Source organism: Eurypyga helias, unplaced genomic scaffold (assembly GCF_000690775.1).
Source record: "Eurypyga helias isolate BGI_N326 unplaced genomic scaffold, ASM69077v1 scaffold2964, whole genome shotgun sequence".
NCBI classification, from domain to species: Eukaryota; Metazoa; Chordata; class Aves; order Eurypygiformes; family Eurypygidae; genus Eurypyga; species Eurypyga helias.
In genome coordinates, this window is record NW_010246621.1 from 6,559 (window position 1) to 26,745 (window position 20,187).

Genomic DNA, 20,187 nt, shown 5'->3' on the forward strand with positions numbered 1-20,187 from the left:
CCCAGAACACAGCTTGTTTTTTAAAGCTCTGTATTTTTATGGGTATAGCGTACCTACACTCCAACTTGTAGTTTGCTGACAACATACTGGACTTAGAAGATAAAATAATTTTAAGACATTGCTAGAAGGTTTATTTGGGAGAGAAAAAACACCCAATGGTCTTAATTTTTTTTAGTGTGATGAGTGATGAAGTCTAAAGGAAGTAGTATTTCTCCATTTACTGAAGCAAGCCAACAGAATGCAACTTCTGTCATTTGACAAAAATTGGAAAAATACCTTTACAGGGCCAGGTGTAATTCACCACCAAAAGCAGTAGTTTCAAAAGCTTTTTTTTCTTTTTCCCCCTCACTATTTAAAAAGGGTCATTAGGCCCAACATACACAAGGAATGCAATTGTAAAACGCAGATGTTCTGTCCAGACATCAGAACACTTTAAACCACGCTGAGTTTTGCAGATTTGTAGAAGTAAGCTAAGAGTAGAGTGGGACTCCCAAAATACATTTGCTTGTCCCTAGTTAACTCTTCAGAGCTACAGTGTATTTTATGCTCTAGTTAAGGTAAATATTAATCATTTCAATCAGTGAAACCATTTTAAAAACAAAACAGAAACAGAACGTTGGACTGTGGGGAGGATAATGTCCTAAATAGGGGAAAATAAACCCATTAGGCTAACATGGCAACGCGCAGTTTCTTTTCAAAAGTCATGCAAAAACCAGAAAAATTGCCAGGTATCTTTTCTTTGTGCTTTTTTTTGTTTGTTTTAAAGATTTTTAGTGTCTTACCCACTTCTGAACCACCAGATGTATAAATTTTGCCCTCAGCAGCACAGGCTGCAAGGCTATCTCGAGGTGTTGGAGGTCCTAGCTTGGAATACCAGCTATCCTTCACCACATTGTAGCAGTCCATTCGCTTTATAGGGAAGAGCTGGGAACCACCCAAAATATAAACTACGTTGTCCCAGAAGACACAAGCAGCATCCCTGCGCTTTTCAAAGGGACATCGGATGTCTGTCCAGCTGTAATCCTGCATTACAAAGAACAGGTAATGTCTAATAGATTGTAACACTTACCTGCACAGCGAGTGTTCAAACAGAGCTTTTCAGAGAGATTTAGATACCGTCAGTTTTAAAGTTCCTTTTCAAAACAAACATGAACACTCTTTATTGAAGAATACTCCTCCTCAGGCGTACTCTTGAAAAATTCTTTTAGACACAGACATAGTTAGCTGCAACGAACCATGACATTATCAATTTCTATTTCCTCATTCCCTGTGTGCACCCAGTACAGCTTCCCTGAAAAACAGATTTTTGGTTTTTTCCAACAGAATAGACCTCCTGCTGCTTATCATGGCAGAAACAGTGCATGTGATCAATAAAGCAAGGTTGCATTTTCTTTCATAGGAAAGGAAAGAGACATCTTACATAGAGTAACAGATTCTTTCTTAAAAAAGAAAAATACAGAATGTACCAAAGGCGATGGAAAAAGGAGAAGATAATATCCAAATTGACAAGCAACTCAGTTAAAAAGCTCTGATACATACTTTATTACCATGACAACTAGAAGCTTATTTACAGAATTTACAAAACACAAATGATCTACAGCTATCCACAGTCGATAGCATGAGAAATAGGGTAATGCTCCATCACAAATACCAGCAGTCACGTTGCCTAGAAACTGGTTTTGCATGGACTGGCAAAACCAGCGAGTGTCAAATACGGGCATGAACGCCACCCACAGCCTTAAGAACACCAAACTCAGCAACTGATGGCAGACCAGGATAGCATACAGCACAAGAAACACTTCTTGAGTAATAGCATCTCACATATTTCATGAGTATCCTATACTGAACAGGAAAGTATGGGACCTTAACTGTTTATCTGTGTCACCTCAGGACGGTCTAGCTAAACCTGCTGAATGACCTTCATCGTAATGGTTCACACGAGACGTTACATCATTACATTTTCTTAGCAAGGACATACTTCAAACACCTTGGTCAATGAGGAAGAACAGCGACTCCTACATGGGGGTTCAAAGAAAGAGAGGCAGGGCATGTTATAGTCCAAAACATCTTACAATCTTTTCTTGTAGCATCCCCCATATCAAGATGAGCTGGCAGGTGCACGTGGCCCTTTATGGTGAGAAACAGGTCCTGGGGCATCCTAGAAAGGAAAGCCATACTACAGCATGGCAAAATAAATAGCTGCATAAATCTTAAGAAAATGTCTTAGTGCATTGTGCAAGATCAACATATTTTTGAGCTCAAAACTTCTGACACTTTTACAAAAATCCTGCTGTTTACTAAGATAAAGGGCTGTGATCTGACTCACTTTTATGGCTTCAGTTCATAGCTACCATTTCATCCACACCTTTATCAAGTTAATAAAAAAAGCCACGGGTTCTCCCATAACCTCAGCATACTCCACACCATCCTCCTCTTTCGGCAGGAGGGAAGTTAGGTCATTCTTTCCTAATGCTCTTCAAGCTTAGTCTGTGCCACTTAGAACTGATTTCAGTTTATGCATTTTACACAGTTAAGAATTATGCAGAAGATCTGCTTTATGCCACAGTTAAGGTCCACGCAGCCCTGGGCAGTGGCAAGCCTCATTTCTGAGGGGCTGAGTAAGGACAGAAAGAACAAGATAGGCCTACCGTGACAACTTCCCTCCTGGTCTTTGCCTTCAACAAACTGTGATGCAGGACACCAGAGGCAGAAACTATCTTGTATTTAATAGGTTTTGAAAGGCTTTTTTCCTCTTTCATCAGTTTATGTAATTATTTATTAAAACTAAACTCCTAGCAGCCACAAGACCCCGTGACAAGAACGTCCAGTGTAATTATGGGCCATGTGACAAAGTACCTCCTTTTATTTAAGGCTTTTCCCTCCTTTTCTGTTGATACCTCCTCTTCCAGAGAGGAAGAAAACAGACATGCTGGATGTGGACAACCTCCCCACTAATAGCTTATGGACTACAGCTCTATCTCCTCATAAAAGGTATGCTGGTTCCCTTAATCATCAAGAAATAGCTATAGCAGGCATCTGTTACTTTTTAGTTGCAGTTGCTAGATTTTGCACTGCTAAAAGTTCAAACTTCCAGCCATTTCTGGTCACTAGAAACAGCATTTTCAAAAGAATAAGCATATTGCTGCCTCAAAATTCCATAAAGTCATGTATAAATTTTTTATCAATAATTCATAAAACAAAAAAATATTTTATCCCCACTTGGGGAGAAAAAGAGAAAAATCTTTTTAAAAACGTTCTGCGGAAAATTCAACAAGAAAATTCTTCCCACCACCATTTATAGGACACACATGATTTCTAGCAGTATTCTGAAAACAAACATCTCTACTCAAAAGAGTGCCAGATTGCTCCACCAGTTTTCATGCCCGACTGCATCTGTCCTGTTGCACCACAGTGCTCTCTTGATGAAGTACATGCATCAACAGAACTATCAGTTACAGTGCAACAAAAACAACAATATAGACTTAAAGTAATACTGCGAACAGTCTCAACAAACAGCACATATTATCCAATCCATTCTTATTTAAAGAGCCCTTTTTGATGACAAGGAAATGAAGATCAACATTGGAGACTAATTTTGCATGCAAAACAATCAGTGAAAATTAAGATTTTTTGCACTAGTTTTATAGTGTTAGAATTATTGAAGTTTGTATCATAACTGAGAAAATATTTTCAGGAGAAACATAACCTTTGTTTCGAACTGTTTCTTTAGATGACATTTAAGAACTTGATTTTAATTCAGTAATTTCATTAAAAGTGAAGGACTAGGTCACAATTCAAGTTTTGATTCTTTCCCAAGGTCCTAACCTTGCAGAAGTACATACACAACCTCAGTTCTCTGCCTTGTGACACTCCCATCATCTTTTGCTGAGACTAGATGGTGTTTAACTCACTTCAGTCTTGGCAGCACTGGAGTCTTACATCACCCCACGCTTACTTTGCATGCATATAATGCTAACCTAACAGGGGTTAGGGATCCTCGGTTTTGTTGCATTTAAGAAGAAGCTACTGCCACAGTTAAAGATCAAACTCAGACACTCAAGCAAAACATCCAGAAAAGGACCTTTAAATAGCTTAGAGTTGGAAACAAAGCAAGTCAGAGCTACTCAACGAGACATGACAGCCTAGCTAAGAATACCAAAGAAAGTGTGTAAGCACTGGAAGACATTCAAGGAAGACATGCTTGTTAGAATGGAGATCTTCAATTACCCTATTTTTTTCCTTCTCCTTACCTTTCCCTCCCTCCACCCCAAATAATCCACATGCAAGGCCATTAAGCTTGATCAAGAAGCAGCTCTGGAAAGAAAAAAAATGAATCTTCCAAATTCAGTTCTCTTTCAGTGTTACACCTGGGCAAACAGTCTATGAAAAAATGAGCTATTTTATCCTACGCTTTATGTAGGCAAATACAGATGTGACTACTTCTCCACAAAACAGATTTCTCTGCAATATTCCAGTTTAGGTCTGACTGCAGACCACCTAAGCACGTACAACTGAAAGGAAAATGCTGTAGGTCCTTGCCTGCGCTCGCCCCCCAGCATGCCCCGAGGTTATTTTTCAAACAAGATTACATTTTCAGAAGTTGCATGGCGACAACTGGCTGGATTATACTACTCTGAGAGTGATGAAGCACCAACCTCCATCTTTTGAGTTCTGACAACCATTAACACTCAGAATTTAGAACTCAGTTAGGTTGGTAAAGAGACCACACGCACGCTGTGTCCCAGTCATTAATTGGCAGTAATTCTCAAAGCTAGTTTCTATCTTGCCTAAAATTAGCTTTCTTCCAACAAATGTAACTGGAGATGAAGAAACTTCAATCTGATTTCCTTCCACTAAAAGAAAGTTCAGAGCATACTGGATGAATTACCACTTGTTAAAGTGCCAAAACAGTTTGAAAAGGATGAATGCCCTGATCAAAGGCTTCCTCAACTCAGACCTTGGAAAGGAAAGAATTATCTGCTCTGTTCCCTTCACCTCTTCACCCCCAGTGAGTACTTCTTTCTTGCTTGCGCGTACGAAGGAAAAAGGTGGTTGTTGTACAGAAATTTGGAATTCCCAATAAAACTACATATTAAATGCCTCTCAAACTAAGTTGGCGAAGCTGCTAGGTTTTTCTCCAGACTGGAGTGGTGCTCAAAGAAGGTGGCTTCATTTTTATCTTACATAAGGGAATGTGAATGAGTAGTTCAAAAAACATCCCAAGGGCTCATTCACTCTGAATTACCTTTGACAGGGCTCACATTGATTGTAAACTTCACACAGGTAACACAAAACTGTTTGAAATTATAACATGCATTTAACATGCCGAGTTAGAACCACCAGAATTTTTGCAACAAAATATTACATGTATGTGATCTCATAACTTGGAGAGCCCTGATGTTCACATTGCAACTTATCTTTCATGTGTTACTGCATGTGCTTGCCGGGTAAACAGAGTATGGATAATCCTTTTGCCTGCAGCTGACGTTTCCATAGACCATCTGGTCTGCATAGCTAAAATACACACCATTCCTGTGGCTTGCTTTTATTCAGGAAACAAATTTCAGGCAAAGCTTGCTTGCTCACTTTAAACTGGCCATCTCTTAATTTTTTTGCTGTAGAAACTCCCTCCCTTCCACTTACAGAATACTTGGCTCCCACTTCTCCTTATATTCTCTTAAGAACAAACAAGATTGTGAACCACTGGGATTTAGAAGCAGTTGCGTATTTATAATAAATGCACTGAAAAAAACACCTTGTGCTCTAAAACTGGTTTCTATGCTAACATACAAGCCAATCATTTAACTTGTGCCAAAAAGAAACTGCTTCGAGTTAAACTCTGAACACATACATGCATGCACATGCATACAGCCTTCCATGTGTTCCTAACCGACTGCTTGATGGTTCAGTGACCTTTTATTTATTTCCAGCTGTGGGATGCACATTCCAATCAATTCTCAACTCTGATTTATCAGAGCTCCATATCTAACATTGCCAGTAAACACACACAATAGTCATTCTATCCAAAGTGAAGTATTACATCTAGGTACACAGATTTGAAGATCGTTAACCTCGTTAACCATACTCTTCCAACTCTGTACTCAAGAGGCAGGGAATACAACCTTCCTAATACCACCCTGTGGATCATTATGTCTTAGTTAATATCATCAGCAAATAAAACACAGAAGATTACAAACAGTGAATCTTAATGCATTCTGAGGTAACGATTACCTTTGGATTAAAATATCTGCAGGACTGGGGCTGTGAGCCTCCAAACAAAGCAATGCGATAATCATGCTTTTTTCTTCTCGGCCGTGTACCTTCCACTAACTCTTCTCTGTCTTCTGGGGAGAGGAGATGGTATCGCATCCCACCTGGAAGGAAGACAACAACTGTTCGCAGATCCAGTGTGGCTCATACGTGGAAAAAGATGGGTCAGCAGCAGGGATGGGGAGGAGGGGGAATGAAGGGAAAAGTGGGAAACTGAGTTTCTACATTACACCTATACAGCTTTGATTTAAAAGGGAAGAATGCACGGCAACACAGAAGGATGGGGACATATATCCAGATTTATACTCCATTTCAAATTGCCTGCTCCGTGTGAAAACAGGACATGGACTCGCGTTACATGCCAATTTATGGATTGGCTCACTTAGCCAATACTAACGAGCAATAAGTTGGGCACGTTGAAACAGGCAAAAGGAAGGAAACCCAAAGTAAAAGGACAGCAGAACTGGGAGCCTAAAGAGGACAACACTAACATTAGCAGAAGGGACTTGAATGCAATGAGGAGTCAACCATGCCTGCTTCATTACCCCTGGGTTCTGATTAATAAGGAAAGCTTCTCTAGCACATTGTGTCTCATTAAGCCCCCTCCCTTTGGTTCTTAGCCCGACAATGCAAAATATTAAGATATAATCTGTATAAGAAAATAAGCACTCCTCAGAAACATTCCAAAGAATGCAAAAACATTAGTGACGTTACAAGCCACTAAAACCAGACAAACAAAAATCCTTATTTCTTAAATCATGCACCCAACAACTCCATGTCACACCAGAAGTATGACTGAGATGTCCGAGGTCAGCAAATACTTACCAACATACAAGTCAATTCCTTCAGTCAATGAGCAACATTCAAAACAGTTGCATACTGTATTTTAGATACACTACTGTGAGGCTAATTAGTTAACCACTACAAAAAATTTTAAAAACCTCTTTCCAGAATACTTATCAACATCTAGGCTTTTCTTTCAAACATAAAATTTAATAAATGGTGTCTAAAAATAAAAGGGAAGTTTGTTCCTAGTCTCACCTGCACCCTGAGAATGCAACTGCCTGCAGGCTCAACAGTCAGTATATATTAGAGATGAAAATAGCAACATATATATGCATAACATCCTGATTTGCTTCGGGAAGCATTATACTACTCAACATTTTGACATGAAAAATTTTTTATTAATTCACATACAAACATGAACAATATTCAAGTTACTAGCCTGTCCCAAAGGCACACTAACACTTCACGTGACCCTAACGACTCATTGACAAAAATCTCCATTCCACTACTCATCATGGAGCTCATGTAATTTGCTAGGGGAAAGAAATGAAAGTCACGCTCTGTTACATAAACTGGGCTTTATTTACATGATAATCTGCTTATCCAACTTCAACTAAACGCAGCATCCTAGAGGGAACAGTCAGATGATTTAATGTGAAAGTGTTGTCAGAGCATTTTAAAGCAAACAATATTCAGAAACTCCACAGCATAGGTTTTTTTTTTTTAATAACAGAGAACATTAGATTTCAGCTAGAGGTCAACTTACTGATCACCATTTTAAGGCATTCTGGGTTATCCTGAATAAGTGGTTCAGCCTGAACTGTTTTACTTAAGAAGTTCTTTGATATAAGAGGAAATCGGACTTTAGCAAGAATATCAACCATGTATGGCTGGCGATTTGGCTCATCATACTTCAGCCATCTGACTGCTGCATCGTATACCTTAAACAAGAGAGAGAGAGAAAGAAAAGGATAAGGTACATCACCACACAGTCAGACAAATAACTAAACCTTAATGCTCCAATTGATTCTTCCGCCTGTTGGAGGTTAACTCATACTAATGTTTTGGTATGTGGGGATCCATCACCATCTTCCAAAAAGACAACCAAACCCCAAGAACGACAATGTTTAGACATGAAGTAAGAAAAAAAAATATGCACAATCATAGAATAAAACCCATCTACAAACTTTAACAACACTCCACTACAACTGCTATTCAGCCTTTTTTTTTCCTCCAAATGGGAAGCATGCAATTCACATTTAAATGGGTGTTGTGGTTTAACTTCAATTGGCAGCTAAGCACCACACAGCCGCTTGCTCATTCACCCCCTTAGTGGGATGGGGGAAAGAACTGGAAGAGTAAAAAAAGTGAAAAAACTCATGGATTGAGAAAAGTACAGTTTAATAACTGAAATAAATAGTAGTAGTAGTAACATTAATAAAAGAATATACAAGTGATGCACAGTGCAATTGCTCACCACTCGCCAAGCGATACCCAGCCAGTCCCCGAGCAGTGTCCCCCCCGCCTCCTTAGTGGGATGGGGGAAAGAACTGGAAGAGTAAAAAAAGTGAAAAAACTCATGGATTGAGAAAAGTACAGTTTAATAACTGAAATAAATAGTAGTAGTAGTAACATTAATAAAAGAATATACAAGTGATGCACAGTGCAATTGCTCACCACTCGCCAAGCGATACCCAGCCAGTCCCCGAGCAGTGTCCCCCCCGCCACCTTTCCCTTAGTTGATATACTGAGCATGACATCCTACGGTACAGAATATCCCATTGGGCAGTTTGGGTCAGCTGTCCTGGCTGTGCCCTCGCCCAGCTTCTTGTGCATCTCCAGCTTTCTCAGTCAGCACAGCATGAGAAACTGAAGAGTCCTTGACCTTCTATAAGCACTGCTAAGTGACAACTAAAACAGTGTGCTGTCACATTCTCATGCTAAATCCAAACTACAGCTCTGTTCCAGCTACTGGGAGGAAAATTAACTCTGTTCCAGCTGAGACCAGGACAGTAGGTAACCTCTGTACTGGGTGAAGACTAATACGCTTCGAGTTCCATGTCACAGCCCAGGTAATACTTAACCAGAAACATTTAAAGAGCTTCTGCTTGGTGTAGTCTCCTGAACTGAAACTGCTTCTGTTACCAAATCATAGTGCTGAGGATCCAAATATATTGCGATTGTTGTGCCTTGGGAGGCCCTTTAAGTAAAAGCTTTTAGCTGCAGACTGCTGTAACTTTACCATTTGGAGCGCGTCCTCTCTTGCTCCCCTTTTTCAGGAAAATAGGTTTTCTTAGGGGGCAGGGAAGAACAGGGAAGGTAGCCAAGAAATCTGCTCTATTTATGACTGTCCTCTAGGACAGGATGAAATGCAACAAAAATCCAGTATTACCTACGTACTAAAATAATTCAGTGCTCCTCTCAGACATCGCAAGTTTATCTAACATTGCTGACGCTGAAGCGGCAGCCTAACGTCATTACAGTGATAGCACAGTCAATGCCCACTCCTATATCTACAACCGATCACAGGGATCCGCAATGACTGAGATATAATGCGGAGAGACAATAAATAGCAGAATTTGAGTTATTCAGACGGACTGCTAAACCTCCTCGGCTATAATCCTGAAAAATGACCAGGGAGCAAGGGAGAGTAAAGAAATAGAAATATTGAAGACTCAACTCCATCAGCTAAGGAAATTCAACAGAATGACTGGGACAATACTAATGCATCCCTTCAAAAATCCCAACTTGCCTACAAGAAAAATAGGACAGCTAGGAATTAAATCTGCCTTCCTTATTTTGCCAAGTGTAAACATGGCAAAGTGTAAATATTCTCACTCTTGAGAAATGATTCCTTCAGTTATCACTGACAAAATTGTACCGTTTCACATTGCCACTTTCCTAATGATGCCATGCTGCCTACACAAAATTCCCATCACTGCTGCCAAGTTAAAGCATGCCATCTTACCTTATCAACAGAACTTCAAGAATGTAAATTCTGAAGTGCCGTTTTGGCTGCAAGCTAAACACCACTTCCAGCTTTTGAGAATGTTACCGTGTGACTTGAACTATTCCCAGAACGTGGCAAGAATGTTGAACTGTGACATTACTCTCATTTATACTTAAAACTAACCAGCAATCATTTTCTAGTCATCTGATATCATCTCCCACACTTAGTAATTCTTATTTTCATTGAAGCTTTTTACTGCAACAGACACACTGAAGAAAATACATTAATTCTGTGAAAGCTGAACTTCACAGTCACAAAGACATCCGTGTCTACACACACGGTCTTGACTACGAGATCCCTCTGTTGCATTTCAAGGGTATGAATCATGGTGACATACCCAAACAAACTTAAATTACCCAGTTCTAGCATCAGGACAGCATAGCAAGAACAGCAAGATTTCAGTATGGTTTCAACAGATTTGACCGAAAAGCAGCAAGAAGTACCCCACAGCTACACCATCCTGCAAATCACCTTTCCGGTCTGCAGTGCAGACACCTATACTCTTCCATTTCAAGGGTATGAATCATGGTGACATACCCAAACAAACTTAAATTACCCAGTTCTAGCATCAGGACAGCATAGCAAGAACAGCAAGATTTCAGTATGGTTTCAACAGATTTGACCGAAAAGCAGCAAGAAGTACCCCACAGCTACACCATCCTGCAAATCACCTTTCCGGTCTGCAGTGCAGACACCTATACTCTTCCGAAAGCTGGCGAAGAAGCATTCAGGGATGTGCTATAAGCTGAATCAAGTTTTCCAAATGGAACATATGTGAATACAATTTCTACCACTGGTTACACTCCAGGCTCCTTTCAGCCACCTAAACTTGTTTGCAACGGCCTTCCATCAATCCATCACTGTCAATGCATCTAGCTCAGTGCTGTGTTCATCTTGCTTCCAAGTCCCTCAGTCCCCCAAGCTTAATTCGTGTATGCATGCGTTTCCACCAGAAGCAACTCCTTTCCGAAGCAGGTCTCTATCACACTCAAGTAGAGACACACAGTCATTAAGGTGCAGTTTGCTTAACTACTCTGAAGTCAAATCACTTTCACTGATAGCACATGAACCCCAATCAAGGAGCAACTGCTATAATACAAACTTAATTCAGCTCACACACTATGGAATCAGAAGCCCTATAGCTATCTTGACAACAGAAACTGTTTTCTCCCTTCTGACTTCCTTCTTTCTAGTTTGCCAACACAAACAACATCGAATAACCACACTCAAAATGTGAATACTCATTAATGTTTGGTTTTGAACAAGCTAGGATACACCTTTTATTATGCAACTTAGCAGCACTATGTGCATCATATAGTGTAAGAACATGAGAAGCAAGGTACTTTAAACCAGTTCTTGATTAAAAAAAGATAGTGAAGTTCAATGCTCACAGATGGTATGAGACAGGGATCTCACCTGGTCCTCTGCCCTCACTGTCAACGTATCTTGGTTCAAGAGATGTGTCACACGTTTAACATCAAGCTGAAGAAACTCGTCTGTCTTGTAAACTTCAGTGAAATGCTGATGGATAAAGTCATCTGCAGTGGCTTTCAGTTCTGGACAGTCGAGGCATTCTGCTAGCACGCTTATACCTATGAAGGAGAGGTTAAGAAAAAACCTTTCCAAACTTGAACTGCAATTCACCTTTAATATATTAAAACAGAGTAGCATTACTGTAATTTCACTGTTCCTCATAACCCCAGTTAAAATATAAAAGCATGGCAATAAATATTTAACACATTCTATCACAGTTTGTCTTGAGTTACAGATGAGTTCAGATAAGCACAAGCTTCTGATCCCCATCCCTACTGAACTAACTGGAGGGTCAGACCTACAGCACTTGCTGTATTAACTCTCCAGCACTATTTTCTCACTGGTTCTTTCCCCATTACAAAGCAGATAACAGGACCTTAACCGTGTCTCAGCCACATCACAAAGCCTAACCAGAACAGCCTGAGAAACTGGACCCAGGTTCTGTGACCTCCCTGATCTGCTCGTGCTGCAGCAGTTGCCAACCAAGCCCCATTTCCTTCAAGCATCACAGTGAACTGGGACTTTCCTACGCCAGTAGCACAGCCAGCTGCGGACCAGCATGAAACCAGGCAGGTGGTTGCTGCCGCAAGGGCAGAAGTTCAGCATAAAGGTATAAAGAGCAACTGCTACGAGAAGCACCATTTCCAACCTTCCCATTAGCACAGAGCTTTTACAGCAGGAACTTTTCCTCATCATCCTACAGTCTTCCTCCTCTTTCTATAGAGGAAGAGATGGCAGGTGGGGTAGAAGCAACTCACCAACCGATGGGCTGCAACTAGCCTGAGCTGCTCTAAGTAGTAAAATGCATACTAGGAAGACAAAATCCATGTGTATGACCTCTTGACAAAATTTCACAAGATTCAAAATAAACTATGGTTTCTTTCAAATACACTTTTTTCAATGAACAATGGACTTGCCTTTGAGTCTGCACACAGAACACATTGCAACTTGTAAACAATACCTTGAAGAAAAATTGGTTTAATCTTTATCTCTGTTTTTTGTTAACTAGAAACCTAATTATGGTCTATGGCAAGGTATGTAAATGTTCATTTATAGCAAAACCAGAGGAGGGAATATGCCTCAAAGCATGCCTACATGGTATTTTCTTTAAAAGGTAAAGCCTGTCTTCCATCAGTTGTTTCAGAGCCACAGCTGTACTGTACCAAAGTTCAGCTGAATCATTGTAATTCAGATGCTCTACAAAACATTTTATTGATATTAAACACATCTATAACATGATCGAGAAGTTACTAAGAGAATTATATGACAAATGTCATTAAGAAACCCTACTAACAAGTTTATCTTTATCTCTGAGTAAGTGCACTAAATCTTAGGCATGAAAGAGCATTTAGTTCTACTTGTTGTTTACCTTTTCTGTAACACCGAGTGCGCATCAGTGCTACATACCTGTCCTGGTTTCGGCTGGGACAGTTAATTTTCCTTCTAGTAGCTGGTACAGAGCCGTGGTTTGGATTTAGCATGAGGATAGTGTGATAACACACTGATGATCTGGTTGTTGCTAAGCAGTGCTTACACTAAGCGATGGACTTTTCAGCTTCCCATGCTCTGCCGGCAAGGAGGGGCACAAGAAGCTGGGAGGAAGCATGGCTGGGACAGCTGGCCCAAACTGGCCAAGGGACATTCCATACCATGTGACATCATGAGTGTTGGTCAGCAGCATCACTTGTTGTTCCTGGGTTTAGCTTCTCTCTTTTTGTATTATTTATTATTTTCCTTTTGTTTAATAATAATTTCAATCATTAAGCTGTTCTCTCCCCCAACCCACCAGGGTGGCAGGGTGAGCGAGTGGCTGCATTGGTGGCAGTTGGTTACCAACCAGGGTTAAACCACGATAAGAACATATTAAATATCAAACCCATGCAGATGACACTTAGATTTCAGTCAAAATTAAAAGCAAATAAAACCAAAAGCAACTTAAACCTATCCTGTTCATACTTTTAGAAGATACACTCATTTTGTAAGTTTACAACTGTCACATTCTGTCCCCAAATACAGTAACAACAGCAGAAAGCTCCACCTTACTGAACAGCTGTGGTTCTCTAACAAACAAGAGGCTCCAGGGTGCTGCCAAGCTGGGATGAGACCAAGCACTGTCAGTGGACCCCGATACTGGCAAAGACAACTGCCAGATTGTTTTGTCTACAGCAACGAACAACAGTTGGGAGTGAAAGCAAAATTATTTTTACATGTCTGGATTTAGCCAAATATTACTGTCTTCTAGAAAATATTACCTATTTTTCAAGAACAGAAAAGAAGAAGTAAACAAGTAAATTTAAGTCTGCATTTCTCTTACCAAGGCAATTGGAAGCATCAACTTGTTCTTTTAAGAAGTCCACACACATTTTTTTCACAGGTTCAATTTGATATTGGTTTGCTGCATCTAGTAAAGACTGGACATTATTGCTGTTAACAGAGATTCTGCAAAACAGAAGGTGTAAGATTAGCATCACTAAAATTACCTACTTCACTACAGTAAAAAAAGTGCAACTTACACCAATTCACATAAATGGCAAAATTATTTCCCTCCTGTTTGCCCAAGAATCTTTCACACACAGTCTGAAGACATAACCTCCCTTCATTATCTTTCCAAATTGTCTTCATTTGCTCTACTTTGCTGAGGAAAGGCAAAGAGTAAACAGCCCTGGGTTCTGAAGAATAAGCCTTTACCACAGGCCCTCTGCAGTACAACCTGTTGCTTTGGCTTGTGCGATTAGCCACTTACACAAAACAGAAAGAGAACAGAACCTTTTTTCTGACAGTCTCCTACTCCCAAACAGGCACCGGCAGTCTCTCTAAACTCACTGCCAAGACTGCTCTGGCTGATTTGCCCAGAGTGCAGAAGCAGGACGACCAGTTTGGCAGTGCTTCAAGAGAAGGTAGAGCCCACAGACAAGGGCCTGGGCACCAGGGGAGGAAACCATATGGCTGGGTTGCTGACACTGTCTGCCCCTCACCAGGGATGGAGTAACAAGATTCCTCTCAAACAAAGGAGAAAGCCTTCCCAAGGAGAGTTAATCCCATTAGTACAAAAATGAAAAGCCTGCCATCCACAGGTCACCAGAGTGTGTTAACAAGTACTGTTTACAGTCCTACTCATCTGCACAAGCTCTGTTAAAAAAAAACAAAACAAAAAAAACCCCATACCTGGACAACCGGAGACAGAAAGGAAATGCTGTTCATTACGGAAGAGTTATCCACCCTGCCTGTCCTGCGATGAAGATGTAACTCCTGGAAATGGTTCTGTGCGATAGCTACCAGAGCCATCAAGAGACCCTGCTGCTATCAATACGGGCCTGAATTTCACAACAATGGGAAATATCATTTGACTCCAATACTGAAGTCAAAAGTTTGAAGTGCTCTGAATCGCCTTCTGGAGACAACTACCACTTTTTAGTCTGTAGGGCTTCCTACCGATTAAATAAAAAGGAAAAGAGAAGAAGGATAGAAGGCCTAGTCACATCAGGCTTTAAACAAAGTAAAGAATTGTAATGGTAGCAAAACTGATGAATCATAAAAGCATTAAGATTTTATCATTTACAATTGGCACGCTTCCTAGAAAACGTGTCAGCTTTAAGTAACAAAACTACCTTGCAGTATAAGCAAACTCCACAAGCTGTTCAATGATGTCAGGTTCTGCATCTTTTAGCTCCACTTCAAAGGACTTTGATTCAAGCATATTTGCTGCAAAGAGATTAAAAGACAAACTACATCAGTAAGCCACTCTAGTTACTGTACGTTTTGCAAACAGTAAAAAATAATGTGATTATTTAAAGGGGGAACCTGCTAAAAACTGCGTACAGTCGATAGCTGTTTTCCTGGGATTACTAATGCAAGTCAAGGAAAAAAGGAGGCAGTGGGACAAACAAGATAACACAAGCATGTGCACACACCAGTTATGGAAATGATAAGCTGTATTAAATAGAAAAGGTCACAGATGCTGTTGACCAGACTTCTGACTGCCAAGTTTGCATTCCTAAAAACAGGAAGCACATGCTGCACTATCAAAAGCTTTTTCCACATTCAAGCTGATAACAATAGAGACAGCTCCAAGCTCCCCACGTCCAGACACAGCACCAAGTTTGCCCACGACCAGTCACAAGCTGACCACTCGGCACAGTTACTGTACTTCTACTCAACTTTAATGTGTGTTTTATAGCACGTTAATTTTACATCTCATGGGTAAGACATAAGATAGTCTGTGCAACTGAATTTGTAAAGATAACAAATGCAAGAATATTTACAACTCTGAAAGCCCATTTTATACGTGGAAGTACCTAATGGTAGGAAGCAACAGAGCAAACAGATTTTCACAGGAATAAAAGCTCCTTATTTTCAGGTGAAGGGAGGGAGACCAACTCTAATACAGTGTATGAGCCCCGATTAATGAGAAAGCCTAGATATGAAGTAACACTTGACTTGGTCAAAAGAGAGTTAAAGGGAAGTTGAGGGGAAGGGTGAACAGAGATGAATGGAAGAAGGATACAAAATGAGGAAATCTTCATTTATACTTATCCCTGAAATCAATTACTTCCATAAAATAAACAGCTTGTCAGCCACAAGTCTAACAGGATATCATCACAAAAGCTTAAAATCAACCAAATTTGAAGAGACTTACTAGTAAACATCAAGTTAAAAAAGTGACTGGCTGATGCAAGCACAACACGGTGAGCTGGGATCTTTCTTTCTTGAACCATAAGAATGACATCACATAGAGTTTTCTAAGTCAGAGGGAAAAAAAGAGAGACACAAGAAGATCAGCATTTTAAAAAATTCTTTCAATATTTCTTTAAAAACAGCTTTTGGAAATTAATTGCTTTCTTAATCCACACCATTTAAGAATATTATGCAATAAGAATATTTTCTGAAAGTCTAGGTTAAGTTCAGTAACCTGAAGAACTAGCAAAGTTCAGTCTACCCGTGAGCTTGTGTCCTAAGGATGGTTACAAGTAACGTAGGAACTCTTGATTAAAGTTTTTCCTGTGGCATTTACATCAGCCTCCACTATCGTAGGCTCTGCGGCATCCAGCAGGGGCTGCATTCACATTACACCCTTTTCATCCATCAGTGTCTCTCTTTACTCACCTGTTATTTTCAAAAACCCTTATGGGATACTCAGATCTGAGGACTGCCTTCATACTGCCCAACCAGCATGAAAGTGATGAACAAGTTCGAAGCATTCAATGGAACATTTTTGGGGTATGTTTTTCTTACGAAGACCACTTCTGTGGAAGGGTTTGACTGGTCACACCTAATGAGCAACTAACTTCCAGACCAAAGAAATGTTTATTTCTCATTTATTTGCTATTTGTGTGCAGTTAATTTCTCCCCTACGTGTGAACTGTCATGCACTAGAAGGAGAAAGGAAAGCCACAATTCTTACAGAAGTTGTCAGGAGACACTAGAGGAGGGTAAGGGATTGGGGCGAAAGCATATCATTCTAATAGAATCTCAAATGATTTCCTTTCTAAGAACATATTGACTAGAATAAATGCACACCATAGTACAGTTAATTAAAACATCCTCTTTCTTAACAAAGAAAAACTGAGCAGCACTGCTTCCTCAAAACAGGAATTAATTTTTGACTACTACCTTAACTTCACAGAAAAACTTTCAGAAACACCTACTTACACCCATCCCATTAATAACCCCAGAAAAAAGCATCTCTACTGTGGGAAATGCTTGCTTAGAACAGCGTGAGAATGTTTTCCACATAGACACGATTATCTAGGGCACACCTAACAAGGCTGTTAAGTCCATAGACACAGCCCCTTCAGATAAATCTGTTTTTAAGTTTCCTGAAGGAAAGGACACTCAGAAGCATGCACTGGACAAAATAGAAATAATACATTAAAAAGAAGTTTGAATTAGAAGTTAGATGGGGAGGTAACATACAGCTTCTGTTGCACTTCTGTAGCTTGAACCATTTAGGATTGAAACAACAACAAAAAAAAATAAAAACAGACCATTCAGGAAAAGTTTCAGAGGAATTCCTTTAAAGCTGAAATTCCTAGCACGTCTGGTTCAATACAAGCATCGGAAACCAGCAGTACAGGACACCATAAAACCCCATGGCCAAGTTTTGCTAAGACTTGAACGCCACGCTGCATTTCGAAGACACATTTAGTGCCTCAGCTCAGCATCTGAAGCTCCTTGGCTATTCTAATGCCTCTCTGGGTGTGGGAAGAAATATTTGTCAGCCAAGACAGGCCATCATATTAACTTCTTTCTCTGGGATGTTTCTGGGTGCGACCGTTCCATTTCTACTTATAGCTTCTGAGAATTTTTGTACTTCTTTCTAGAAGGACCCAGTGGTGTCACCGAGTCACCTCAGTGAGGCAACACGACCGGCGTTACCTCAACCAAAGGGCACACCCGAGCATGAGTTTGCATTAGGGTGCTTCAGCTTCCAAACAGCAGGTTCAGCAACACCTGGTAACTCTGTTCCAGCTTCATTCTCCATTACTTCACTCTTGGCTCACCTCCACTCAGCTGCAAAGTTGCAACACAGGATTTATGCACATGCAGTCAAGTAGCTCTGTCAAACCCACAAAGACATGGGCCATCTCATGCTGGAGATGAGCAACAAGCCCTCTGCACTCTAAACATACTTATGCCCATCTCAACAGTGCTAAATGCAGGTATGTCCACAGTTTAGAGTAAACTCCTGTACTGATGGAGGCTGCCTCTAGATCTCAGCTCACACAAAAAACAGCCTCTCTAAAAATTAACTGTACTTTCCAATCGGCCCATTTTCCTACAGCATTAAACTGACGCATATAAATAGCTCATGCTCCACATGCATGTTGTTATTTCCATCACAGGAAATTTTTAGGTTTTATAACCACAGCAGAGCTCTTGACTTAAAATACAAGAAGAAAGATTTGCCTATAAATTCTCTTAAACTTTAGCACAACTCATCAGCTGCACATTTTCCTCCGGCTCCTGCCAATTTCCGACTTTTGCCCTATATAATCACACCTTCCCTTGCCCCTCCAGTAATAGTTAACCTCCTCTTACTCATGCTTCTTTAAGGAGCTCTTTGTGTCATGAACTGTACAAGAATTTCTGGAGCAGTCAGCACTGGGTGGGATACACAGTCACCATCCCAGGTCAGATTAGAAGGCTCCTAGAAACTCTGAGAGCAGGCAAAATTCAGAGTTACATCTCTCCAGGCTTAACAGATTTTTAAATCTGAATTGGAGTTACACACAGATTTCACATCATTTAATCCTGATCCCCTTTCTTCCTGTTTAGGGTAACTCATTGGCACTCTACTATACTGAAAGATGAGGTGCTTACACAGAACAACACCACAGTGCCATGTACTGGAGTAGTGGCACGGTAAAGCACTGATTTCCCTGTGCTAGGGGTCATACATAAATCTAAGGGGGCAACATTTCCGCTACCTACTTACAAACAACAGCAGCATCTGGCATTCCCTTATCAGCAATGACAGGTATGGGCTAAACAGTGATGAGCTGCAACTTGCCATGCATTTACCCAATTAGAACAGAAACAAAGCCTACATCAAAGTAGGTCATAGATTTCAGTCTTGATTCCTGAACACCAAATTTGGGGTTTCATTCACAGGAGCTTAGCTACATGTCTGCATAACTCATTCCAACACAACTGACTGTATTATCGACAGAAGAACAGGGCTGAAGTGCCAGAGAAAAGCAGAAGCAACGTTCTGGTATCACTTGCTAGGCCAGGACCCAGCCTGTTGAAGGCATCATTGAAAGCTGGACTGAGCCTCTGGCAAGGCTGACACCGTGAGACAAGTGGCTAAACCCTAGAAGGTACAACACATGGCAGTGCCAAGAGCAAAGCCCCCAGCTGTTTTTCAACAGCTGGCTTCAGAGTCAGCCTTAACTCTGGCTCCATATCACTGGACGCCAGTATCACAATCAAGCCTGCTCCTCCTCCCAGGGGAAAGATTTCTTCGTATGCAAAGAGTTCTACAGATCCTCCTTCTGCTCTTGTACCAGAATTCTGAGATTCTTAAGGGGGGGGGGGAAATAAAAATCAGAATTTCTTTCAGTTCAGACAGCTTAACTGAAATCCACTTGTATAATTACCATTTTGGTTACCACCCTTGCTCTGTTGGCAAACAGAAGAGAATCACTAGACTGTCGATCTAGGAATGCGATCTGCCAAAAAGGTCAGAATTCGTGAAGATGAGGCCACCAGCCCCCCCGGCTGCCACTGGCTTCTCAGCGAGAAGGCCAGATGTACCCGGTATGGAGCACAGGAAGAAATGCTGTGACACCGAGCCACGCGTCCAGTCACCCCTCTCCTCCTGCTGCAGCTTCCCTGTACTGACAGCGGTCACAGGGGTACGCAGCCGATTTGTCCAGAGAAGAGTTCCCGGTTGAATTTCAGCATCTTTTCACTCCCTTCAGATTTCTGCCCGAAAAGAGCTGTGTGCATACTCCCGCTGGAAAAACTCAGCGATCAACTGAAGCTTAACTTGTGTCCTAAGCACAGGACAGACCTGCTGCAGACAAGATCCTATTAGATGACAAGGCAGACCCAGCGCGCGTGCTGCCTTCGTCACCCACCGTCCG

The 20,187-nt window shown here is 40.8% G+C and overlaps 1 protein-coding gene across 1 annotated transcript in view; it reads right to left on the minus strand.

Annotated features, from left to right (window-relative positions):
* The window catches only part of KLHL7 (kelch-like family member 7), a 21,174-nt gene extending 4,840 nt beyond the window's left edge, over positions 1-16,334 (minus strand). Inside the window, exons 1-7 of the mRNA XM_010150449.1 lie at positions 16,236-16,334; positions 15,208-15,301; positions 13,914-14,038; positions 11,483-11,658; positions 7,823-7,997; positions 6,232-6,374; positions 783-1,023 (exon numbers count right to left, since the gene is read on the minus strand). Of these exons, the coding sequence (XP_010148751.1) occupies positions 783-1,023; positions 6,232-6,374; positions 7,823-7,997; positions 11,483-11,658; positions 13,914-14,038; positions 15,208-15,301; positions 16,236-16,314 (1,033 nt within the window). The 5' untranslated portion in view covers positions 16,315-16,334. The remainder of the gene's footprint in view (positions 1-782; positions 1,024-6,231; positions 6,375-7,822; positions 7,998-11,482; positions 11,659-13,913; positions 14,039-15,207; positions 15,302-16,235) is intronic.
* Positions 16,335-20,187: the final 3,853 nt, after the last annotated feature.